The sequence below is a fragment of the Myotis yumanensis genome, unplaced genomic scaffold (assembly GCF_028538775.1).
Source record: "Myotis yumanensis isolate MYYU_CA2020_CCGP unplaced genomic scaffold, mMyoYum1.0.hap1 SCAF_12, whole genome shotgun sequence".
Taxonomy (NCBI): domain Eukaryota; kingdom Metazoa; phylum Chordata; class Mammalia; order Chiroptera; family Vespertilionidae; genus Myotis; species Myotis yumanensis.
Genome location: NW_027223763.1, coordinates 4605287 through 4629978, shown reverse-complemented (window position 1 = coordinate 4629978; position 24692 = coordinate 4605287). Strand labels below are relative to the sequence as shown.

Here is a 24692-nt window from a genome sequence, read left to right as displayed (position 1 = left end):
TGCTCAAGGTCCTCCTGACACAGAATCCACGTTTGTCCAAGAGCAGAGGGAGCGGAGGGAGGAGAGGGGGCGGCGGAGCGGGAGGGAGAAATGAAGGGCTGGGGCGGCGCGGGGCTGGCGGGGAGGCCAGGCGGAGAGAGGCGGGGAAGGGAAGAGGGTCCTCGGCCCGCTCGCCGGGGTGCGGACCCCCATCCTCGCCAGCACCGCCCCCCCTTCGGCAGGTCCCCGCCGGCGCCCCCTCCCCTCTGCCCCTGCCGCCCGCGGGGCAAGGGCGCGGCTTGGGGGCCCGGGCGCCGGCGGGGATTTCGCAGCCGCCCCCCCACCTCCCCCGCGGGGAACAGCGGGACTCAGCGTCCAGTGCTCGCTGCTGACAGCGCGGAGCAATAGAATCTAGCTCATCAACAAAAGGCGAGAAAGAGCCGTTGGAGGCGCCGGCCACCCCTCCCCGCCGTCGGGCCGTGGCAGGTGGCAGGAGGCCGCGGCGCGGGGCGGAGACGCGAGTGGGCGCGAGGGGAAAGTTTCCGACCCTCCAGCGCCAGGCGAGGTCCCGGCCGCGCCGCGCGGCGCCAAAGCCAGGCCAACACTGCCCCCGCGTGGGCGCGGCGCGGCGCTGCAGCCGGCGGCCGCGCGGGGGAAACTGAGGCTGGAGCCGGCGAGAGGGGCAAGCAAGGTCACCCGGAAAGGATGCGGCGGGACAGGCCTCCGCCGAGGCCCGCAGGCTCCCCAGGAAATAGAAATACTGTGTGTCTGTGGGTGGGGGGGGTGAAAGTCCAGAAACGGTGTGGAGGGGAGAGGTCACCCCAGGGGGTGGAACCCCACTCCAGCCCCACCTCCCCCACCCCAAGGCTGTAGGAGCACTGCCCCAGCCCATCCCCCACACGGTGTGTCCAAACTGTGCCTCGGCCTATCGCCTTTCTTCTGGAGCCAGGGCACCCCTTCAGACCAGGGGTCCCCCATCCACAAGCTATGCTGGCCCTAAGCTCCCCACCGCGTGTCCAGCCCCAATTTTACCCTTTATCTACCCAGCAGGGTGCCTGGGTGCGCCTTCCCGGGCAGTTTACTTATGGCCAGCAAGTGGCGATAAAGCCCCGGATCCTGGGCCTGGCCAGGGCTTGGGGCCAAATGCAGGCTACAAGGAGTGGAGGGGCTCCGAGGTTTGGAACACAGTGTGGCAGGGCCACACCTGGCAGGGAGGCGGGGTGGGGGGGGGGGCACTGCCAGGTCAGCCCAGCGGGCAGATAAACGCCAGGCAGTACCTGCCACCTAATCCTTCGCCACCTCCTCACCCGGCTTGAACGCTGCCCACCCCTCCCCCACTAGGAGAGAAACATCTGGCCCCGCCCACCCAGATGCTGTGACCAGGGACCAAGGACCAGGGACCAGAGGGGGAGGTCAGCGAGCAGCCTTTGTTCCACCAAAGGAAGCAGCTGGGGGCAGAGGCCAGGGCAGGTGTCTGCTGTCTGCTCCAGGTGTGGGCTGGTCCCAGGTGTGAGGTGTGTGGCAGGATCTCCCACCTTCCAGAAGAGGGGTTCACTTGGAACAAACCCTGACCCTTGGGGCTGCCTTGCCCCCCACCCATCAGCCTCATCTCAGCTGTGATTCCACCCCTCAAGCCCACACTACCTCCCTGCCCCCACCCCCACCCCCGCCCCAGCCCCACACCCGGTCCAAGAACCCTGGAGACCAGCAACCAGGCACTGGAGAGGCTTGTCGGGTGAGACTGAGACATGGCAGCAGGTCCCAGACCCCTGGGATGTACATTTATTTTAGGGCAAGGAAGGCCTGTCCTCACCCCAGGCCGTGTCCACGGCTGGGTGGGGTCCCGGGGCCACGCGTTACCGAGCCTGCTACTGCAGAGCGGACGGCAGGAGCAGCTGGTACCCCTTAGGACCGCCTCGCTTCAGCTCCAGGCGGGGCAGGAAGGACTCCTAGAGTGAGAGGGAGGACCAGCTGGGCGCAGGATGAAGGTGGGGGCTCTGGGCAGGAGACAGGACTCCAGGGACCCCGGGGGGGATTCTCCACTCAGCGCTGGGGGCAGACAGTCACCCCATGTTACAGATGAGGAAACATGTGGAGCTGGGATCTGACCAGGCAGCCCAGCCGAGAGCCACCCCGTGGCCAAGCGTGTAGTGTAGGGAGGCTGTACCTGCCCCCCCGCCCCCCCCCCCCCCCGCCCCACCAGGCAGGGGCTCCAGGCGGCCGGCTGCCGCAGGCACTCACCAGTTTCTGGCCCCAGGAGCAGGGCGACCTGCCCACCTGGTCGAGAATGTCCTGGGTGCCCAGGAAGGCTCTGTGGTCTCGTCGCCACCTCTGGGTGCTGCTCGAGAGGGTGTCCTCAGAGAGGTGGCTCTGCCGCCCCAGGTTGGGCCTGAGGGGCACAGTGGCCTGTGAGCCGAACGGACCCCAAGTCCCAGGGCCACCCATGGCTGGCGGAGCCCTCGAGGGCCCAGACCCCGGGCCTGCCCACTGCGGACGGGCAGTCTACAGGGTGAGGAGGGACAGCCCTGGCAGTGCACGCGACCCCGCCCTTCCCGGAGCCTCACAGGCCGGGGCAGTCCCAGCGGGCCCTGGAGCTGGTGGTGGCCCCCTTCTGGGGCTTGGAGTCCAGGGTGTTGGGCAAATTCTCCAACCACCTCCTGATGCTCCCAAACACGGGCTCCAAGCTGTCCGACGAGGGGGCTGGCCGGGCAGGCCGGTTCCTGTTGATGCCCTGCTGGACTAGAGGAGGGAGGGCACCATGAGAGCTCTCCCTGGAGGGGCACTCCCCGCCTCCGCCCCCCAGCTCTCCCCTGCTCCCTCTGACAGGCAGGGCGGGCAGAGCCCGTCTCCATGGAAACCAAAGCTCCCTCTCTGGCTGCCTCCAGAGGACGCTCGCTCAGGTTCTAAAACTACCTCGTGTGACTGTTTCTGCCTTCATTACCCAATCCGTGCCCCACACCCTCTCCTGCTCCAGCCCGAAACAGCCCCCCTTTTCTACAGAGGGAAGGCCAGCCACCCCACCATGGACACCTGAGAGAGGGTGTGACACTCCTCCAGGGATGGGGGGTCCTGGGGGCTGGGAGTCCTTCCTGCCAGAAGCTGCCCTTCCCATTGGTCAGGGACCCCGAGGATGCAAGGGGCTAGGAGGCAGCACAGAGCCCCGCTCCGGTGCCGTGGGTGCGGGCACAGCTCCCGTGCCTGTGGCTGGTGGCTGGCCAGGAAGCTCTCCCATGCCAGGCAACTGCCATTTGTATGGAACCGTTTCTCCGGCACCTCCTTTCCCTGGATCCCCACAGTGGCCGGGTCCCCTCTGGCTTCTCCTCTTGGCTGCTGTGTCATCTGTTTTGGGGGCCTTGGCTTCCCCATCAAACAACCAGAGGTTGGGCAAAATCACCGCTTCTATCTGCAACTCCCTCTGAGCCTCGGGGAGCCAGGGAGGGTCCCCCCTGAACTGGTGACGGTCCTGATTTTTAGGGCTTTCCCTATAGCTAGGCTTTGGGCCAGCTGTGTCCTGAAACTGCACATAGTAGGTGCTCACACAGACAGATCCTAAGAGGCCGGGCGGCTGGAAAAAGGGGCTTTGGTGAAGGGTCTACCAGGGCAAGGAGAAATGTTCTCCCCGCCTCCTGACACCAGAAAACACCGGAAACCAGGCCAGACCGCCAGACGGCCACGCTCATCCCTGAGGAACTGAGCAAACTTCTGCCGGGGACCCGGGCCTGCTGGCTCCCCGCTTCTTGGCCAGACCAGGGGGTGCCCGTCTTCCCAGGAGAGAGGCCGAATCTTCTGGACTTTTCTGGCACCTCCTCCTGCTTTCACGAGTAAGGGAAGGAGATGGTCCGGTGCCTTCCCACCGTCTCCAGCCCCGAGGCCTTGTGGGGGCCAGATGTGGGGCAGGAGGCCGTGGGTGCCGGTTCCGAGGGGGCCGGTGCGGCGTGTGGGAACCCTTGGCAGCAAGCAGTCCTTCGGGGGTGGCGAGGCCTGGGCAGCCAGTGTCTCCTGCTCCAGCATTGCGGCTCTGCCTGGAGCCACCTGCTTTGGGACACTTCTCCGGGACCTCGGACTTGGTCCCTGAAGGTCACCTGACCTCCTCTGCCAGCTTGGGCACCCCCTCTGCAGGGCCCGTGGCCTCTGAACCTTTGCAGCTGGCGCCTCACTCCCAGACCCAGGGCCACAGCCTCTGCTCCCCCAGGGCCAGGCTGGAACTTTCTGGAGTCCCGTCTGCTTACGTGCACATCTCCGCTCCCAGTAGCGAAACGCTGTGTCCTGTAGGGTCTCGTCAGCGAATCGCACTCGGAAGGGGCTACACCGCCTGCTGTGCCCTGAGGCTTCCTCCGAGGAGCTGCGGTTGAGCGCGGCCTTAAGCTTGGGGGCCTGTAGACCGCAGGGACTGTGGAAGGAGGCAAGAGCACAGGGGAGGGCTGGGGCCTGAGCCCCACTCCGCGTCCCAACAACACTCCACCGGCTGCCAGGCACAGCAGCCGGCCTCTCTGAGCACTTCCTGCCTGCAGGCTCTGGGCCAAGCATGTAGCGCGCAGCACCCGCGGAGCCCACGCAACTCCATGACACACAACGACTGTTCCCATTTTACAGATGAGAAAACCAAGGCACAGAGGTGCTCTGCAACTTGCCCAAGGTCACACAGCCAGTAAGGGATGGAAAGCAAGATTTGAATCCTCCCACATAGGGCATTTCAGCCCAGAGACGACGGGTGTGAACTTGGGAGTCAGGCAGTCCTGGGTTTCAATGGGAACTCTTGAAGGTACGTGTTGTTGTTTTTCGAATTTTTTGTATTGATTTCAGAGAGGACGGGAGAGGGAGAGAAAGATAGAAACGTCGATGATGAGGGAGAATCATTGACCGGCTGCCTCCTGCACGCCCCCCAGGAATTGAACCGGGACCTCCTGGCTCATAGGTCTATATTCAATCACTGAGCCACGCTGGGTCGGCCTCGAGCTCCGGTTTTTAATCTGTACAGGGAACCCCAGTCACGCCCATCGCGCGGGGCTGTGAAGAGGTGGAGTGGACTGCAGGCGCCTGCCAGGGGCTGCAGGGCCGGAGGTAAACATCTCTAACGGGGAACTGTCCTTATTGTCAGTCAGTCTCAGCCATGCCCATCCCCCTCCACCCTCCCCAGCAGGGAGATCTTGGGAAGACTGTCCTCAGGTCTCCACTTGCAGCTTTCCCCTTTAAATGACGTATTACATATTATAGACACGAATAATAGCATCCTTACGGGAGTTAGGTGAGTATCACATAGCTTGGGTGAGGCATCTAGTCCGGGCTCTGTGCTCCATAAAGGGGATCTGTTCTTGTTACATGTATTGCTATTAATTTTGTCCTCAAGGCCAAGGCTGTAAGAGGCCTGCCTGAGCCATCCTTGGCTCTGTTATTCAGACACGCCATGTTCGACCGCAAGTACGTACATATTGATATGCCTGCATCCACTTATCTGACCGGATCTTCCTGTCTGCGTGGGCCCAGAGGGGATGCTTCTCATCCGCCCACTAAAGAGCCAGGCCGGCAGGAGACGCGCCAGGCGGTGCCTGGCTGCAGGCATTGGACCTACTGTAGCCAATAGCTGTCGGCATATCAGCACCCGCTCGGTGCCCGCTAGGGCCAGGCCGAGTCACAGCCAGCTCTGCCCACAGTCTGAACCCTCCGCTTCTCCGCTCCTGTTCTAATGCACCCTGGCCTTCCCCCCACCCCGGGCCCACCAGGGAGCCCCACCCACTGGAAGGTGAGTGGGGATTAATTAGCTCCTGAATATGGGACTCTTGGAATGCGTCCGTCCCTGCTGTTCTCACACTGGAGACCATGAGTGCCAGACTCTTATTCAGTGGTTCTCAACCTTCCTAATGCCGCGGCCCTTTAATACAGTTCCTCGTGTTGTGGTGACCCCCAATTTCATGGTTACAAATTGAACATAATTAAAGCATAGTGATTAATCACAAAAACAATATGTAATTATATATATGTTTTCCGATGGTCTTAGGCGACCCCTGTGTAAGGGTCGTTCGACCTCCAAAGGGTTCGAGACCCACAGGTTGAGAACCGCTGCTCTTATTTCTTATATCTTATGAGAAGCGGGGTGTCTACCTGGCCTGAGCGATTTAAAGCTCCCGGGTTGGCCAATGTGTTTCATTTCTGGCACCTACTCTGATCCATCAGGGGTGTCTGCAAGGAGTGTGGGGTCAGGAAGGGGTTCTGAGGCTCAGTGGGGAAAAGTGCAGTGATCAATTAGTACTGCCTGCCACGGGTCCGGGGTTAGAAGGATGGTATGTAAGTCATGTATTCACTCTCCCTGGGTCTTTACATTCATGGTCAGTCTTCACCCTTCACCCCTGTCTAATTCTGTTTAAGCTGGAGGATTTTCCTGCATTCTTTCCCCCTCCATTCCTCCAAGCTATGGTTTCTAAGTCCCAGGCCCTTCTCCTACCTCCATCCCTTATTTAATTTCCCCCAATACTCGACATATAGTAAAACCTAATAAATGGTAGAAGAAGAAATGGGTGAATGAATAGTGGGACTGGGCAAAAGGATGGAAGACTGGTGTGTGGGTAGGTGGATGGATGGACTGATGGATGAATTAATTAAAACATCTGAATGGAAGAACTAGAGCTGAGGGGGATGGGTAGATGTATGAATGGGCGGATGAATAATTATGTAGATGGGTATGTAGACTTGTAGATGGCTTCATGACTAGATTGGAGATGGATAGTATCCTGGATTTATAAGTGGAGAGAAGGATTTCTGGATAATTAATCTATAACTCGGATTCGTGGATAGAACTGTGGGAATTTGTGAATAGATGAATGACTGACTAGATGGGTGGATGGAAGGATGGATTAATGAATCGGTTGTAGAAGACCTGGCTCATAGATAAGATGTATACAAGGATGGATGGGTGAATGGGAGAATGAATATATGAATGGATTCAGGGGTGAATTATGAATGTGTTGGTAGAAGACCAGATTAATGGGTAGATGGAGTCATAGATGTTGATGGATGAGTCTTGAATGTGTTGGGAGAAAACCGGAATCGTGGATAGAGCTATGTAATGATGAACGAGTGGACGGGTGGGTGGATGGATGGATGGGTGGACTCAGATGGATTATGAATGCTTTGGTGGAAGACCCGATGGTGGATGGACACATGGATGGATGAGTAGATGGATAGATAGGTAAGTTCATGGGCAAAGGGCAAAGGAAAGAAAAGAAAGATGCCCTCCCCCCCTTCCCTCTCCCTCCCACAGCTCACTTGTTGGCCTTTTTGGCCTCGGTGAATTGTGTGCAATCTCTCTTTAGCGGCCCCAGGGTAGGTATCTGATGGCTTGAAACCTTCCTGAGGTTATTCTGGAGCTTCGACGACTGGCACCTTGAAGACAAATAGGCCACCCCTGGCATGAGTGGTCAGGGTCCCCAACCCTCGGAGCATCAATGGCAACCCTGCCCCCCCCCCCCCCCCCCCCCCCGCCTCCCCCGCGGGTCACTGACGCTCACCGCAGGTCGGGAAGGAAGGAGCGGCTGGGACACGGAGAAGGTTGTCCCCACCAGTGGTCTGACACACCCCTCTGGTGGCTCGGTTCCGGTTCCGAGGCTGCTGGGAGCCAGGAGGCAGAAACAGTTATGGGCCTTTGCTGGGGGACAGCCCTTTCGAAGGTCTTCTCCGTTCTAGGCCCGGGCCTCAGTCTCCTCCTTCCCACAATGGGCAATGGCAGACCCGCCCTCCAGGGTGGCAGCCAGAGCTCAGCCTGGAGTCCGCTGACATGTCCAGTTCTTAGAAAGGGGGTGGGCTCTCCCCACCCGAAGGACTCAGCCCCATGCCCAGCCCGGTGCCCAGGCCCCGAGGACCCCAGGGCCTCACTCTGTCGCTCCAGCTGCTCCACCCACTGGGCCCCGAGCTGGCGCAGGAACTTCTGGAACCTGCTGGGGAGGAACTGGCCTAGCAGGGCGCCCAGGGAGTCCTGGGCGTCCTTGGCCTCCCTGGCCGGGCCCCTCCGGTCCTTCCCGTGTCCTCCAGGCTCGGGACACAGGGACACCCGTGTCCAGGGCGCTCTGTCCAGGAACCGGGGCGGCAGCAGCAGCAGCGACCTGAGCCCGGACCTCCGCGCCGCCCGCAGGGCCGCGCCGGGCAGAGGCGGCATGCGCGGCGGGGGGCTGCGGCGGGGCTCCCCGCGCGCGGCGGGCCAGGACTCGCCGCCGGAGGCCTGCCACCACTCGGAGCCGCCCCGCGCCCGCCAGCCCTCGGGCCGCCCCGCGCCCGCGGCCGGTCGCGGCTCGCACAGGGGCCAGCCGGGCAGCAGCGGGTCCCTCCGTCGCCGAGCGCCCTCGCCCGGGAACCTCTTGGGCGCCCCCTGCTGGGCTCGGGAGTCGGGGTGCCGCCGGGGCATGTCTGGCCGGGCGGTCAGCTCAGGGCATCCTCACACCCCGGGGGGCGGGGGTTGCCTGGTGACGCGGCGCGGGGGGCAGAGACCGGCCCCCAGGCCATGGCGCCCGGCGCGGTTTGCGGGGAGCATCGCGCGGGCCCGCGGGCGCGGAGCGGCTTCGGGCTGGAGCCCGGCCTCTGTGTCCTCACCTGGAGGAGGGTGACGGCGAGGGCGCCCGCGGGTCCGAGTCGCTGTGGCCTTCGGATGGGCGCGCGCGCGCACCAGGCTGGGAGCAGCTCCGGGCGCGGCGTCCGTGCCCAGCACACCCTGGTCGCTATTATGATGACAACCTGAAAGGCTTATTGTTTAGGATCCAGTCTCAGCCTCATAAGGTGCTGATCAGGCTGTAACCTGGAGCGCGCCCGCTGCGTGCGCAGTGGCCCCAGCTGCCGAACGGGGTGACCCCGGCTGTGGCCGCTCCCAGCACTCGCCCTGCTGGGAATCAGGAGACAGAACCAGCTCCAAAGGAGGCACCTGTCTCCTGCTGGGCCCCCAGCCACCCCGCCCCCGGGTGGGGAGCTTTGGAAAATACAGCTGCCCCGGGTTCTGATCCAGCAGGTTCGCGGTGGGGCCAAGACATATTGTTAACAAACTCTCCCTTCGGGAGACAGAAGCCCGCCTGCCTCGTCCTTACCCCACCTCCCTCCCAGATGCTGTAGCTCTGAGCTGGCTCCTAGAGGCACACGCACCTAGTGGGGCTTCGGGTCGGGGCCAGAGAAGGTCCCAGGGAGTTTAGCGCCCCCTACAGGTGGCTGGAGCTTGGGAGAGCCCATCTTCCCCGCCTGATTCCTCCGTTGGCCCCTCCCTGCGGCCTCCGGGGCCTCTTGGGGTCATTGTGATCCGCCCCTCACCCAAGGCCCTGTGAGGAGCAGGTGGCACCGAGGCCTGGGCACAGAGGGCGGGGCTGTTGTGCTCAGGATGCCAAGGCTGCAGTCACAAGGGGGCGGGGGGCGTGGAACTCCTGACCAGGGCAGCCAGGCCCCAGCCAGGGACGAAGGGCCCGGGATTCAGATGCCCCCTCCAGGTCCGGGAGGCTCAGGTGGGTCATGCTGGGGCTGGTGGCTCAGCAGAACTTCCGGTGGAAGGCTGGCAGCGCCAGTGCAGCGGCCTGGAAGCGAAGAGACTCAGCTGGAGCCCATGCTCTGCATCTGTGTGCTGCGCGGTGCTGGACAAGTGTCCTTGGTCAGGGCTCCCCGGTAAAATGGACTCCAGGGTACAAGCTCCATTTGTGAAATTTGAGTGTGGGACCCGTAATTTCACTGGCATGGTGTAATCTTACAATTTGAAAATGAAAAGAAAACCACTTTGTAATAGACGATCAGGTGTCTGCCTGGAGACTATGTGTTCTATGTCTGCGAATACTCCTCAGCCACGGATGGAAGGGCACGCCTCCTTGGGAAGGTAGAGTATTAAGGAGGGAAGGTAATATATTTTTACTTATTTTAATGGTATGTGAGGGGTTTTTTAACGGGCGATGAATATCAGGCTGACTAGATGATGTCTAAGGCGCCCTCCAGCCCTTGCATGCTGTAAACATTGACTCCAGGTTTGGGAATTCAGAAATGCAAGAGGCTTTGAGGTCAGGGGCCTGGCCAGAGCTGGAGTCCGTGTGTAGGGTAAGGACTTGCTCTTCTGTTGACAGGAAGTGAAGTAGGAGTGGATTTTTAGGCACCCCTGAAAGAGCTAACCTCAGAGCTGCCCCCTAATAAGACTGACGTTGCCCAGGATGTATCCCCTTCCCTCAGAGACAGGGAACATGACGCTTGGGAGGGGACCCACGTCTGACCCGTGTGCTGCCCTGAGTACTCTAGAGAGGATGTCAAATACGGACATAGACAGATGTGGGGGGTCCCGCAGGTGGGGTTTTCAGCACCCCCATATAGTTTTCACTTCATTAAACACACTTTAAGCAGCTCCTGTGTGCAACACCCTGAGGAAGGAACTGGCAATTTAAGACCAGGAGGTCAGTTTAGGAAAATGAACTTAGGATGAATATTGTCATTATAGCAGCTGCAAGTGCAAAACCGAAGGCTTGCCGTGCAATGTCCTCCGAGCGTTGGAGGAATTTCTATTTTCTAGGGGGAGCCGAGGGGAGGGCAATCTTTTTCGAATGGAAGCTTCATGGGCTTATTCTGCTTATTTGGGGTGGCAGCCCCTGGGCACTGCCAAGGCTATTTCTTTTTTTCTCTTCTTTCCTCTTTGGATCTGTATATGATTTTAAGACGTGAATTGTTCTGGATGGGATTTGAGGAATAGGCTTTTATGCCCCCTCTTTAACCCAGTGGGAAAGCCACAGAATACTCGTTTTTTAAAGTCCGGCCTTACACCCTCCCAATGCACCGGTGGGCGGGAGAGGGTCCACGCCGCGGCCCTTCTCAGTCTGGGACTCAGAAGTCGGCTTCGCTCTGTAGCCCGAGGGGCGGGGCAAACCGGTCGCGGGGCGGAGCCAGCCCGACCCCGCCCTCCCGGCACCCGGAAGTGACGTGAGCGGACAAAGGCAGCGCGCCGCGAGGTGTCTGTCTGGTTTGGTCGGATCCAGGCGGTTGTGGCCTCTAGGTCTTCGCTGCTGCCGCCGCCCTCTCTTCCTCGTCCCTCTCTCGGGTCCCGGGAGCCGCCCCCGGGGTGAGTAGCACGAGACCCCCCCCAACTGCCTTGGCGCCCCGAGATCCCGGCTCGTCACATGACCCGGCGTGCGACGCCCCGGCCCCACGTGCGCGCTCCGGGAAGGTCTGCGGGCCGGACCGGGCCACGGGTGGGGGACCAGGGGGTGGCTGGGGTCCCCAAAGCCGGGGCCGGGCACTCCCCCACGCCGGCCCCCGGGCCGTAGCAAATCCCTTTCCTTCTCTGAGCCTCAGTTTCCCCCGCGAGAGGCCGGGGTAAGGAGCGCTCAGTTCGGAGCCGGCACACGGCGTGCCCGTTACCTAGGAGTTGCTGTCATCGTTCCCCTTGGACGCGGCCCCAGGCCTGGCCGGACAGGTCCGCCGCCGAGAGACCTTGCAGGCAAGGTCAGCCTGCTGGAGGAGAGGCTGTCAGAGGCCAGGCTCTGCTGCTGTGGGCTGGGATCTCGGCCCAGATGACGGGCTGTGTAGGAAGGGGTAGAAAGACACCGCTGGGCCCGAGGCCCTGGGCCAGGGTGCAGAGTCTGGACGTGTAGGATCGCTGCCCGGGGCCCTGGGATGAGGCCCTGGGAGGACTAGGCCTCTGGGTAAGACGGCCGGGTTCCCTCTTGTTCCTGGTTCGCTGTGTGCTTTAAGGCACCTCGCTCCTCTAGTGGGACGGTTCTTCTGTCTGTGAACTGGGGGCTGTGGCAGGAATGGCGGTGCATGCGGAATGCTTTAGAATGGAGGCCAGAAGCCAGTCTCAAAGACAGCATCTCCCGATCTTCGCAGTCTTTCTGTTCTTGCAGAGATGGGGAGCCCTCCCCTCCTCCCTCCCCCTCCCCCCAGGCTCAGCTGTGTGAGGCTGCTGAATGCCCACCACCCAGCATAACAGCAGTAACAGCAGTAACCCCTGCGTGTGTCCAACAGTGTGTATAGGGCACTTCAGTGCATTTTTCTTTGCGCTTCACGATTGGCAGAGATAACTGAGGGGGAATCTCATTTGACAGATTTCGAACCTGGAGATAACATGTGTCCGGCACTGTGTGGGTCACTCTATCCTTTTTAAAAATTTGTTGATTTTGAGAGAGAAACATAATTTAGCTGCCTCTTGTCTGCACTGAGCAGCAAATGAACCCACAACCCAGATATGTGCCCTGACCGGGAATTGAACCCGCCACCCTTTAGTGTACGGGACAACTCTAACCAGTGAGCAACACTGGCTAGGGCCCCTTTATGCTTTTAGAGTCAGTATTGCTGCTCCCATTTTATAGATGAAGAAACTTGGGTAACAGGTTAAGTGTCTGAGCTGAGCATACACAGCTGATGAGCAGCAGAGCCAGGATTCACACCTGGTTCACTTGATTTCATCAGAGCCTTTGTTGGTTTTTAACATTTCCCCCTAATTTTTTTTCTTCCTTCCTCCCTTCTTCCCTTTCTTTTTCATAGAGCATCCTGCCATTCTCCTATGTCCAACTGCAGACACACAGAGCCGAGGAGAACAGGCCCTGCCCCGCAGGCTGCGAGGAGGAGGAGGTAACTCAGACGGGCTCTGGCCTCCTGCTTTTCCTAGAGACGATGGCTTAGAGGTTGAGGGGGCTCTGCCCTGCACTGCCAGTGACAGTTCAAACACCATTCTCTTCCGTGGATCCCGGGAAAGAGAAGTAGCTGGGGCAGCTATCCAGGTGTTGCCCTCAACACCTTGGAGGGGGAGAAGGTGGCTGGATGACCGTGAAGGCTGGGCAGGTACATGCTCCCTGCCGAGGAGCACACGTTCACTGTGAGCAAAGGGTCTCTCTTCCCCTCCAAGTTAGCGGAGAGCACACACAGCCAGGCTGTCCCCAGCCCCGACCCTGGCCCCATCCGTCTCTCGTGGTAAAGCTCCTCACTGCCATCTGGGCAGAGTGTGGGAGGGCTGCCTGCTGTTTGATTGACAACCCTGCTCCCTCTGACTCCTAGGGACCCGCTGCTCACACCAGGAGGCGCAGTGTAGACAGGGCCCGGAGTCTCGTTTACTAATGTATCAGCTCTTAGAACAAATGCCAAAGTTACAGTTGCCATTTCCTGGCCTAGATGGGTCTCCCCTGGCTTGTTCCTAGAATTTGCCTGTAAGTGGAATTCTTGTAAATTAGGTTATTCAGGGGACCTTGACATTTAAAGGAATCCTGTTTACGGCTTTTGGTAAAGCAAATCAAACACCCACCTTGTGTCAGGTGCTGGGCTAATGGTGCTGAAAGTCATGACCCTGCCTGGGAAGCTAAAACCCTGGAGGGCCGGCGAGGCAGAGAGGAGAGCCAGGCATGTGTTCGGTCTGATTTATTCTGCTCATTTACCAGGAAGTGTGTGTTTTGGTGAATACCACGCGGGACGCCAGAGAATCGCAGTGATACACCTGGTGTCACCTCTCGGCTGCCGCCCTGGCCGCCATTCAGAAAGAATTCCTCCGGCCTGAGATCCAGGGCACTTTCTGGCTCCCTGAGAGTCCTCATGGCCCCTCCCTGTGTGTGGGTTTCATTTTGCCCCGTCTCCTGCTGGGCTGCCAGCTCTCTGGCGGTTGGGCTTCATGTTGACAAGCCTCAGCAACCAGAACACCTGCCAGGGTGAACACGTGTTGACGAGGGCCAGGGCCTCAGGGGAGGGATGAGACCCTGATGTCCCTCCTGGGCATGAGGTGGCCGCTGGCTGAGTGGGGCTGCGAACCGGCCTCCCGGCCCTGAGCGGCGTGTGGGCCTGCGCTCTGCTGCCGGGCCCCGCTGCTGCTTTGTGGTCCTTTGTCCGCCTGGTAACGCTCCTGTCAGCGGTGACACTGTCGGTGTCTGCTTTTGCTCTCGCCCCTGCAGTTCACACAGCTGCCAAGTCTCCAGGACCATTTTCTCATGTCACTCCCTGCTTAGCCCAGGCTAGTTCAAGGTCATTGCTCTTCAGGGTGAAATCTAAACTGCCAACTGTGACCCGTGGGACCTTGAGTTGCCAGTTTCGAGGGCTCTGTGCCCGCTCTTCTTCCTGGAGCAGTCTCCTCGCCCCGGGTGCTTAGTGAGCTCTTCCTGGTGCCGTGTCTTAGCTGAGGTCACTTCCCCAGAGCCTTCCGTGACCCCAGCAGAGTTAGGTCCCTCTAGGGCAGCGGTTCTCAACCTGTGGGTCGCGACCCCTTTGGGGGTCGAACGACCCTTTCACAGGGGTCACCTAAGACCATCGGAAAACACATATATAATTACATACTGTTTTTGTGATTAATCACTATGCTTCAATTATGTTCAATTTGTAACCATGAAATTGGGGTCACCACAACATGAGGAACTGTATTAAAGGGTCGCGGCATTAGGAAGGTTGAGAACCACTGCTCTAGGGTGTGCCCTTCTAGTGCCCTGTACTTCCCAGCCCTTACAGTTGTGATGGAGTCAAGCTGTCTTCTGTCTCCCCGTTCACAGCATGATGCCTAGTTGTTGATGAAGGACTGGACCTGGAAGTGAGCTTGCTTCTTTGCTGACCAGCGAGAGAGAGGGGGTCATGGGGACTGTCCAGCACCCCCCCCTGCCCCCCACAGAGTACACTGTAGCAGGCTTGAGCTCCTTGCATCACCCAAGGATATTTTTTTCCATTGCTTTTCAGAGAGAGTGGGAGGGAGGGAGGAGGAAGAGAGAAACATCGATGTGAGAGACACATTGACTGGCTGTATTTGCCTCCTGCATGCGCCCTGACAGGCTGGGAGCGAACCTGCAACCCAGGTATGTGCCCTTGACTGGGAATCAAACCCGCCACCTTCCATTGCGAGGGCCGGTGCTCTAACCATTAGTAACACTGGCCAGGGCACACACGCCTTTCTCTTAGCTCAGATTCTGTCCGCTGGGGTCAGAAGCCATGGAGCCAGGTGTCAGGGAGGGTGAGGAAAGCACTAGAAGCCAGGACTCTGGTCTCCTCTGACGTGAAGTTCGCTTTGTAAAGTGACCTGAATGCAAGAGACGCAAGGCACTGTCATCTGAGGGGCAGCAGCAGACCGGGGACATGGACATTCCCCTGCGTCAGGCAGGACTGTGACCAGCCCAGCACGAGACGGCCCTCGGCCGGACTGATTCACTCCATTTTCCTGCAGGAGGCGCCACTGTGGAGTTGCAGCAGACGCAGTTGGAGACAGTATGACGAGCAAGGTGATAGAAGACGAGAAGCAATTCTACTCCAAGGCCAAGACGTACTGGAAGGACGTCCCCCCGACGGTGGACGGCATGCTCGGGGGGTACGGCCACATCTCCAGCATCGACATCAACAGCTCCCGGAAGTTCCTGCAGAGGTTTCTGAGGGTAGGCAGGTCTGGGGTGCTCTCCGGAGCATGTGCTGGCGCCTCCTCCGACTCTGCCGCTGCAGGGCCTGCGGTGTGTCCGTCTAGGCCCGAAGGACAGCAGGCGGCTTGTGGACTGGGCCTCGAGGTGACCCAACAGGCGCTGGCTGTTATGCTGGGGGTTCCCTGTCCCAGAACTGAGTAGTGTCCCTTTAAATTGTCCCATCTTCCCAGGGACAAAACCTTGGCTCTCTAGCCACGTCTGTGGGCATCTGGGCTGTGGGTGTTGGCTGTTCTGCAGAAGGCAAGCTCCTGGTCACTCCTGCCCGGGCCTCTCCTGCCCCGGCTGGAGCCTCCCTGGTCCTCCCCCTCGTCTGTTCGCGAGCAGCAGAGACCGCTCTGGTTGTCTCTCCACCCACTGGCCATCGCCCCAAGTTTGTTCCGATCGGTGCCATTGATTGGCCTCTTCTGGTCTTTCACTGACTGAATTCTTCCTGTTCCTGCTGTCGTTTTAACGGGGTCTCAGGAGTGAAATGAAGGCACCTGCTCAAGTCAGCACCTTGAAGTGGAAGCTGGCTTTCATTTTAGAAATCTGACCCAGGAAAATGTCACGCTCACACCACTGTCCAGGCTAGATGAGTCCTTCAGGGGCTCGTGAGGCAGGGCCCTGGGCAGTGACGGGGTCCCTCTGGCTTTCCGAGCCTTCCTGACGCCTGTCCTGTTTTAGGAAGGCCCCAACCAGACGGGGACCTCCTGCGCCCTGGACTGCGGCGCCGGCATCGGCAGGATCACCAAGCGGCTGCTCCTGCCGCTCTTCCGAGCGGTGGACATGGTGGACGTGACGGAGGACTTCCTGGCGAAAGCAAAGACCTACCTGGGTGAGGAGGGCAAGAGGGTGAGGAACTACTTCTGCTGTGGCCTCCAGGACTTCAGCCCGGAGCCCAACTCCTACGATGTCATCTGGATCCAGTGGGTGATAGGTGAGCCTCCTGCTGCCATCTTCTCTGTCCTGCGCGTCCTGCTTCCCAGACTGGAGTCCCCGTGGCCTGGAGCCGCTGCTCCTGCAGCACCAGGCGGGCAGCGGGGGTTCCTCCAGCCTCCCTGCCCCAGGACCGTGGGGCCCGCCACCTTAAAGGTACATCTCTCCCCAGGTTTTATTATCTCAGCACCTGCTGTGACCCACTGGGGAGGCAGTTTTTTGTTGGAAAAATTTAAATGCCCAGTTAACTAACTTAGAAAGAACACGGACAGATTTTATAAAAGGGGTTAAGAGGAAGGTTGAAGCTTTGGCTGTCCCTGCTATTGGCAGTGAGCCGGCTCTGCCACCCTCCCAGGCAGGCAGCACCGCCCTGTGGGACCTACTGCATCTGGCCCTGTACTCTGTGGTCCCAAAAAGCCTGTCTGGAGTTCTAACGGAGGGAAGAACTGTTGGGTACTCCGCCCTGGTCCAGGCCTAGGAGGGGGGTGGCATGTGGAGTGAGGTGTCAGGCAGGTCCTGAAGCCACTGGTCAGGGTGGAATCCCAGCTGCACATTTCATGGCTGCCCGTGGCTCGTTCACAAAATGGGCTTCAGTGACCCCCCTGGACTGCCGAGGGCAGTTGGCCCTGTGTGTCAATCGTAAAGTGCAAAGTGGAATGAGTGGTGGCTGAGGAGCAGCCAGTGGCGAGTGTGCCTGCACCATCCTGTTCCCACGCCTCTGCCTTCCAGGCCACCTGACCGATCAGCACCTGGCCGAGTTCCTGCGGCGCTGCAAGCAGGGCCTGCGCCCCAACGGCATCATCGTCATCAAAGACAACATGGCCCAGGAGGGCGTGATCCTGGACGATGTGGACAGCAGCGTCTGCCGGGACCTCGAGGTGGTCCACGGCATCGTCCGCAGCGCAGGCCTCAGCCTCCTCGCCCAGGAGCGGCAGGAGAACCTCCCCGATGAGATCTACCACGTCTACAGCTTGGCCCTGAGATGAGCAGGGCCGCAGGGCAAGAGGGACCGGCGGGCGGACAGTTGGCAGCCAGGGGCCATCAGAGGCTCATGCCGATGGTTCGCAGTTGAGTGAGGCCAGTAAATGTACCTGCCTGCCATCCACTGGCCATACAGGCTCTTTAACCACAGGACCCACCGGGAGGAGTGCCATCCCATGGGCAGTGAGGCAGGCGCCTGGCTCCGCTGCCCTCAGGGGGGCCTGGGCAGTGCAGGTCTGTGGGGTACGGCGACCCATCAGGAGCGGAGACTCCCGGTCTCCATCACCGGCCACAGGCCTGGCGGCCTTAAGAGGAAGAGAACCCTGACCCCGGCTGAGGACACGACCTCCTGGGAGAGGCGCAGCCGCTGTGTCGCAGCTGGTGGTGGGTTCGTGTTCCGAGTCCTCTGGTGATGGGCCCTGGTGTCCCTAACGTGGTCACAGCAGCCCGCAGCCGGAGAGGCCCCTGGCTCACTCTTGGCCGTGCCTTGTGGTTCTCCTTGGCGGACGTTTTCAGTCAGAAATAAAAAGGGTGAATCCCTGTGTTGAAGGCCCCACGGTCTGGATGGTGCTTTTGTTATGGGACAAGTGTTACTTGAGCCCTAACGCAGTGTCTGCTCGTGCTGGCCCCCTCTTCCAGGACGCTGTGAGGTCCGTCATCCTGAAATGGGGGGGCAGAGATGTTATCGAGGGCCCTTTAAGACCAGAGAAGTCAGTCTAGTTGGGTAATATAAATATGCTTTTAGTTGCCTTAGCTTATATCTGAGGCATTTACACAATTCACAAGGACCGTTGTGACAGCTTTGTGAGGCTCAGCACCAGGCAGGAGTCAGCCTTCAGTCCTGGTAGCTCTCATCCTCGGGTGAGACCTTTTGGAATGTCCCGGTCATGCATGATCTGAAGCAGAAGGCATGGTCCCCACGACCTGGGTTTGGCACAGCCCCGTGCCCTGGTGGGCGGGGCGGCGACACCAGCAGGAAGCAGCTCCGCTCTCTGCCCGCCCACCAAAGCCCTTCTGTGGAGTAAAGGCCTACCCAGCTCCTTCTGGCTTCAGCTCTGTCCATGCAGCCCACAGGAGTCTGCGCTCAGGAATGCCCACCAGTCCTTTCACGCCTGTCCCAAATCAAAGCCCTGTCATTTTTCCCATGTGGGTTGAGAACTAGGTCACTGTCAAAGGGATGGGGGCCGTCTCCTGAAAGACACAGCCTTTCCCACAGGAATGACCACAGCTGCCGGCTCTCCTGTACCAGCCTACGCCTTCCCACAGGCAGGACCGAAGGTTCCCCCAAGGCCGCCGGGACTTTAGTCCACCAGCGGGCTGGCTGAGGGGCCCAGACCGTCCCTTCGGTCTGGAGCGGTCAGATGTCAGCCTCCACGGGGCTGCTGTGCTCACTGAGGAGGTACCACTTCAGCCTGTCGGGCAGAGGCAGGGCTTGGACCTTCGCATCCACGGGCCACGGCTGAAGGTAGAGCCGGATGTGAACGCGACACAGGTGCTTGAGGGGCGGGGGGTGGCTCTCCAGCTGCCTCAGGGAGGCGTGAAGGGCCCGGATCTTTTCTGCCAGGCTGCCCACGGGATGGATGTCGAAGTTTTCCGGCAGCTGCAGTTTGGGGGAATTAGTCACCATGAGATCCAGGACGGTCTCGGCTTTGCGCAGGAGGTCCACATGGCTCTCGTCTTCGGCGCAGCCTGGGTGGGAGCAGAGCCTGTCGAAGACCACGTGGAAGCCAGACCAGCAGGACGCTCCGTGGAGGGAACAGTTATAGGCGGCTCCGGACTCGAGCAGGAAGCGCAGGAGAGGGAAGTGCACTTGGAAGCTCTTGAGGCAGAAGTGCGTGAGCGACTCGTGGGCGGGGCACTCGCTGGGGTCGGCGCCGTGAGCCAGCAGCAGCTGCGTGACTTGGAAGCAGAAGCGGTTGATCATCTGGGCCTCCTCTTTGTCCCCTCCCACCGTCTCCCCGAGCAGGAAGATGATGCAGGTGAACACGGTGTCCCCGTCTTTGGTGGTCGCCTTCACGTCTGCCCCTGGAAGAGCCAGGGGGAGGACAGAGATGGGAGGAGCCCTTCAGCCCTAAAGTGGCCCTCGGGGCGGGGAGAGCCAGCAGGACCTGCAGTCCCCGTGGAAGGGCAGGCCGGCAGCCTGGGGACGCGCCTCACCTCCCTCCAGCAGCAGCCGGATGTTCTCGGTGTTGTGGATCTGCACGCCGTCGCTGCTGGCCAGAGCGTGGAGCAGGGCAGTCTTCCCTGAGGAGGGAGAGTGAGGGAGGAGGCCAGGGAGCCGAGGGAGGGCAGCCCCGGAGGAGGAGGGAGATAGACGCTCAGATCAGAAAATGAACTTGGAAAAGGACTGACCTCAGCCAGTCCTTTCTGGCCATTCTTTCCAGCCACACACGAGAGCAGAAGGGCCGAGGTAGGATTTTGCTGGACCCTGGGATGCTACCCGAGACCTGGCTGGGTCTCTCCCAACAGGAGACATTCCCTGAGAAGCTGAGCGTGGACACCGAGGTCCTCCCTCAGACAGCCGTCAAGGGGCTGGCGTGGGCCACCGGCTGCTCTCTCTCAAGCTTCTGCAAGTGCACTGTGCGCACCGGGCCAGCACACGGGCTGCACCAGCCTGCCCGTCTGTCACCCTGGGGCACCCCAGAGGAGGTACCCACCATGCTTGTCAGCTGCATTGACGTCTGCCCCAAGGTCCAGGAGGCGCTGCAGGCAGGGCAGACGCTCCGGCTCCTCGCTGGCCAGGTCCAGGGGGCTGCTCTCGTGGATCTGAGTCGAGAAAGCACAGTCGGTTGGCCTGGGAGGCTGCTCTCGCCCCTACTGCGCTCCCTCAGAGCAGGCCGCCCGGCTCTTACCCGGTCCCTCCGGTTAATGTCGGCCCCGTGGCGCACCAGCAGCTCCACCATGTCAGGCTGGTTTCGCAGGACAGCGATGTGCAGGGCCGTGTAGTAGGTGACCGGGTCTGAGGGCACAGCCAGCTTGTCAGTCCTGCCTGTCAGCATGTTCTCACAACCCCAGGACCTGGCCTGGCAGCCCAGTCCCGGCACTCCCCGCTCCCCCGACGGGCCCGGGCTGCTGTCACCCAGAGGGGTCAGAGCACAGCTGTCCTCACTGGGTGCTACAGCACAGGCTCTCGTCAGGCCCAGGTTCGGGTCCTGGGTGTTGTAGTGGGGACGGCACGTACTTAATCTGTTTGGGCTTCAGTTTCCTCTCCTGTAAAATGGGACCATACAACAGGGCCTCTCCTCTCGGGTTACTGGGAGGACACCCAGAGTGCCAGCTCCTCAAGCCTGGCAACGGCACCCACGTTCTCAAAGCCGGGTCTCCAAGCACCTGACTTCAGAACACCCCCCCCCAACCCTTCCACCCCCCCCAACCCCCCCACCCTCCCCGCCTCAGTTCCTTGACCCTCCAGGAGCCTGCAGCCTCTGAGCCGGTCCTCAGAGGAGAGAGGAGCCATGCCTGGCCATGTCCTATGTCAGAGCAAAGACCGCCATTTGGTCATAAGTCGGCCCCACACGTCTCCTGGCTGACCCTGCCCTCGTGGGTGAAAAGCCAGAGAGGAAAGGAAAAGGGCTCCCTCACCTCCCGCCCCCACCCAGCACCTACAAGCCAGAAGCCGGCAGTCCCGCTGTGACTTAGGCCCAGTGTTTCCCCCTCTTCCTGTGGGATGAACGAAAATGCAAGATGTCTCAGAACAAGTGGCAGGAAACGACCTTCCCTTAGCTCTGGGCACAGTGCCAGCAGCTGCATTTCACCTTGATGGAAGCAGGGAATTAGCGGGAGCTGGGAAGGTTTGCTAAATCAATCACAGGGTAGCAGAGCAACAAGCTGCTCCTGGGCCAGAGGTGCTAAGGGCCATCTGAAGCCCGCGGGGCGGGGCGGGAGGCCGCCCAGTGTGGGGTCCGTAGCCATCGCCCATGAAATAAGCTGCTACGAGAAGTCAGGCAGAGCCCAGAGGCCTGGCCGCCACCCAGAGCGGCCGCACTGAAGCCGCCTGCCCGCCCCAGCCCCACGGGCTCCCCTGACCTTCAAAGTTGAGGTTGGCCCCGTTTCGCAGGAGAACATCGGCCGCCTGGGTCAGCCCCAGCTCGGCCATCTTCAGCAGCGCGTTGCTCACGCCTTCCTGGTAGAACGGGGAGTGGGCCTTTCTCTCCAGAAGCTCGGTGAGAACAAGGAGCCGGCTCTCCTCGCTGGGCACATAGCTGGGCCTGGGCAGGAGAGAGGTGGGCCAGTTGAGGGTCCTGCTGTCCTTACACCTCCCTTCCCCCCTCGGGGCAGGGCCCTGGCTCGGGGGGCAGAATTTCTCTTTGGAAAAGATCTGTGGGTCAAGCAGGTTTTTAACTGGAGCAGCCGCCGCAGGTTTGCCGAGAAAGGACCCAGGCGTCTCCAGCCTCCTTCCAAGTTGCAGAGAACCTGGCCCCTGCCTTGAGGACAAAGCCTCACACACCTGGGCTGTTGGGACGGAGGGGAGCCCGGTGGCCAGGAGCAAGAGCCAGACACTGACACCCCTTCCTCAGGCACCGACCGTCCCTGAGCTGAGAGGAAACCCGCCCAGCCAGGCAACCCCACCGCCAGGGCAGGCGGCAGCCCTCCCTCCCTGCTCACCCTCCTCGAGGGACCATCCGTCTCCCCGGCTTTCCCAGGCTTCACACTCCACCCCCAACCCTGCGACCCCCCAGCACACTGACCACTAAGAACCGCCATGACGGTCCCCAGAAGGCCAGGCCCGGGGACAGTCCTTCCCGTAGCTCCTTCCCAGGCCGCCATCTCCTCCTCTTGGCCAGGCTTCCCTTCCCGACAGGGTCCCCCCACTCCCCGCCCCCCTTAGTCTCACCATCTGCACCCCTTCAATTGTTGGGATCAAGGCTCGACCCTTACTGCCTGGGCAGGATCCCCACAGCCCTAGAGAGCCAGTGCCCATGGGTGCAGAGCAGCAGCCGCCTGGAGCTGCCCGACCCACCCGCCCAGAGCAGCCGCGGGGACCCCACGGCGGGAGAAGGCCCGCTCCCCCCAGTCCTCGGAGGGGCTCACCACCCTGCGTGTGACACGCCAACCGGTCCCCCCAACCACGCGACGCCCCGTTCCTCTGAACTAGCTGTTTGCGTGACTGCCAGGCTCCCCGCTGGCTGTTGGGCTCACCGAGGCGCCCGGCTCACCTCGGCCACGGGCTCGCGGAGAGGCCGCTCGTGTCCGCATAAACGCTAACTCGGCTACGAAGCCCCCGCTCGCTGCTCGGGGGACCGAGGCCCTCGCAGATGCCGCCCGCTGCTCTGCACCCCAGGTGGAGGCACCGCCAGGGCGCAGTGGGCAGTGAGGCAGGGGCGCTGCCGGCTCGCCCTGCAGCCCCGCCGCGCGCCTGGCACCCGCACCGGCACCCGCGCCCGCGCAGGGCAGGGCAGGGCAGGGCAGCGCAGGAGCCGGCGCTCGGCGGCCTCGGCCCCTCGGGGTGAGGCGGGGGCAGGTGCCCTCCCGCCCACTGGCAGCGACAGAAAGAGGCAGCGCCGGGTCGGAGCGCCCCGGCCGGCCGGACCGGAGGACTCACCCCTCCAGCGGCTCCTGGCGCTCGGGGTCCTGCACCCCCAGGGAGCCCAGAATCGCGTCCACCAGCGGCTGGTACTCGAAGATGATCCTCCGGAAGCCGTGCAGGAAGGGCATGGCGGCGGCCCCTCCCGCCGACGGGACCCGAGTGGGCGCGCGGAGCGGCCGTGGGCCGGGCCTCGCCGGTGCCGGGGCCGGTGCCGGGACCGGTGCAGACTCCGCGCCCGTCGGTCCGCCGCCGCTCCCGCTGCTCGGAAGTGACTGACTGACTTCCGGTCCGCGTCGGCCCCGGAAGTGAGTAGTGGCGACAGCGCCCCCTGCGGGCTCGGAGGAGCGCGGCGCCTCCCGGGGCCCGAGCCGGAGGGGCCGGGCGGACCCACCCGGGGGCCGAAGGGCGAGGACCCGCCGCCGAGCCTCATCCCAGCCCGAGGCCCGCCCGCCGGTTCCCGCCGGGGCCGGCCGAACCCCTGCTCCGCCCGCGATCCCGTCCGCGGCCGCGGGGCGCCGTCCGAGCTCCGCCCATCGCTCGGCCCGACCCATGCAGTGACCTCGGCCCGACCCAGGCGCCCCCAAGCCTAGGACCATGTGCCAGGGTTTAGGCATCTTCCTTCGGGCCGAGCATTTGACCCTCCCCAACCTCGAGCCCCCGGCGGCCCTGCTGTCTTCTCGGTTCTGGAGCATCTGCTGTGAAGAGGTCCCAGCCGTGGCCGCACCCCCCCCCCCCCCCCCCACCGGGGGGCTTGGGAGCCTCCCGCCTGGCACCTGCCAGAGGCAAGAGTTGCGAGGGGAGGGAAATCTGTTTAGACCCACATTGAATCCGATGTGTTTAATGATTAAACATTTAAAATGGGCAGCATAAGCCTCCTCCAAGAGTAAAGCAGTTCACAAGCACACCCCGTCCAGAGCTGCCCAGTCCAGCTCTGGTCAGAGTGGGGCAAGCACGCGGCAGGCTGGACAACCGTTCGCTGTTGTTGCTGTTCCATTTCGGAGGTTGCTGTGCAGATCAAAGGCCAAGCTACGGAACCCTCGCCAAGCACTCAGACCGCCCCGTTTGGCCTCCCCTTCCATTGCCTAGGAGAGCGGAGGGATGGGGTGGGCCCAGGCTGCAGCCCCGTTAGGGCGGCCAGCGGGGACCACAGGGCCCCTGGCTCCCAGCACACTTCGGCCGTGGTTCTTGCTTCTTGACTGAAACTGGGAAGTTCTGCTCACACAGAAATGGAGATGCCCAGCTTGTCTGTCAAATCAGAAGGCCAGGCCCCTGGGCCCAAGTTCCTATCTGGCAACCATGAGCATCTGGATGGAGCCTTTGCTCCTGATTGCCTCAGTGGGAATGGCTGCCCCTGTTTTCAGGGTCCACAAGGTTCCTTTATTGGTCTCAAGGTTCTGAATGGCCAAGCGGCCAACAGGTGACCCGGGGCTGCACCGCCCTTCCTTTGATCCAGGGTCGCATGCTCCATAGCCGAGGTGAGGGGACCAAGAGCACACAGGGAGCAAGTGGAGGAGGCCATCTAGAAGGGGGTCCAGGGCAGAGCTGGGGGGCAGCCTGAGACCCACTTTTTAAAAAAAAAAAAAGTTTTTATTGATTTCAGAGAGGAAGGGAGAGGGAGAGAGAGAGAGAAACATCAATGATGAGAGAGAATCATTGATTGGCCGCTTCCTGCACGCCCCCTACTAGGGATCCAGCCACAACCTGGGCATGTGCCCCTGGCCAGAATCGAACCTGGGACCTTTCAGTCCACAGGGCGGTTAAGGCTGAGGCCCACTTCTTCCCTGGCTCCATTAGTTTCTTAAGGTCATTGGAACAAAGTACCACAAACTTTGAATGGCCCAAAATAGCAGAAATGTGTCCTCTTCCAGTTCTGGGAGGCAGAAGCCTGAGGTCAAGGTGTCGGCAGGGCCATGCTCCCTCCAGGGGTC

The 24692-nt window shown here is 61.3% G+C and overlaps 3 protein-coding genes across 8 annotated transcripts; 1 reads left to right on the top strand and 2 right to left on the bottom strand.

The window, feature by feature from the left end:
• Positions 1 to 1722: 1722 nt before the first annotated feature.
• Positions 1723 to 8371, bottom strand: CUNH9orf50 (chromosome unknown C9orf50 homolog). Of its 3 annotated transcripts, none has more exons than XM_070430018.1 (7): positions 7846 to 8371; positions 7482 to 7581; positions 7240 to 7356; positions 4209 to 4369; positions 2544 to 2718; positions 2221 to 2368; positions 1723 to 1950 (listed from the first exon to the last, which is right to left on the bottom strand). In XM_070430018.1, exons 1-7 carry the CDS (start codon positions 8369 to 8371, stop codon positions 1885 to 1887), a joined length of 1293 nt encoding a protein of 430 aa, XP_070286119.1. In that variant the 3' UTR covers positions 1723 to 1884. The 3 variants fall into 3 exon arrangements, with proteins under 3 accessions (XP_070286119.1, XP_070286118.1, XP_070286120.1); XM_070430017.1 differs by having other exon boundaries at positions 1723 to 1928; XM_070430019.1 differs by having other exon boundaries at positions 1940 to 2028.
• Positions 8372 to 10889: 2518 nt separating this feature from the next.
• NTMT1 (N-terminal Xaa-Pro-Lys N-methyltransferase 1) lies at positions 10890 to 17790 on the top strand. Of its 4 annotated transcripts, none has more exons than XM_070430475.1 (5): positions 10890 to 11029; positions 12454 to 12540; positions 15095 to 15299; positions 16005 to 16257; positions 16986 to 17790. In XM_070430475.1, exons 2-5 carry the CDS (start codon positions 12473 to 12475, stop codon positions 17240 to 17242), a joined length of 783 nt encoding a protein of 260 aa, XP_070286576.1. In that variant the 5' UTR covers positions 10890 to 11029; positions 12454 to 12472; the 3' UTR covers positions 17243 to 17790. The 4 variants fall into 4 exon arrangements, with proteins under 4 accessions (XP_070286576.1, XP_070286578.1, XP_070286577.1 ...); XM_070430477.1 differs by lacking the exon at positions 10890 to 11029 and adding an exon at positions 11179 to 11412; XM_070430476.1 differs by lacking the exon at positions 10890 to 11029 and adding an exon at positions 11435 to 11612.
• Positions 13306 to 23013, bottom strand: ASB6 (ankyrin repeat and SOCS box containing 6). Its single transcript, XM_070430474.1, has 6 exons — positions 22780 to 23013; positions 21264 to 21445; positions 20090 to 20196; positions 19895 to 20003; positions 19395 to 19481; positions 13306 to 19262 (listed from the first exon to the last, which is right to left on the bottom strand). The coding sequence occupies exons 1-6, from the start codon at positions 22890 to 22892 to the stop codon at positions 18595 to 18597; spliced, it is 1266 nt and encodes a 421-aa protein (XP_070286575.1). The 5' UTR covers positions 22893 to 23013; the 3' UTR covers positions 13306 to 18594.
• Positions 23014 to 24692: the final 1679 nt, after the last annotated feature.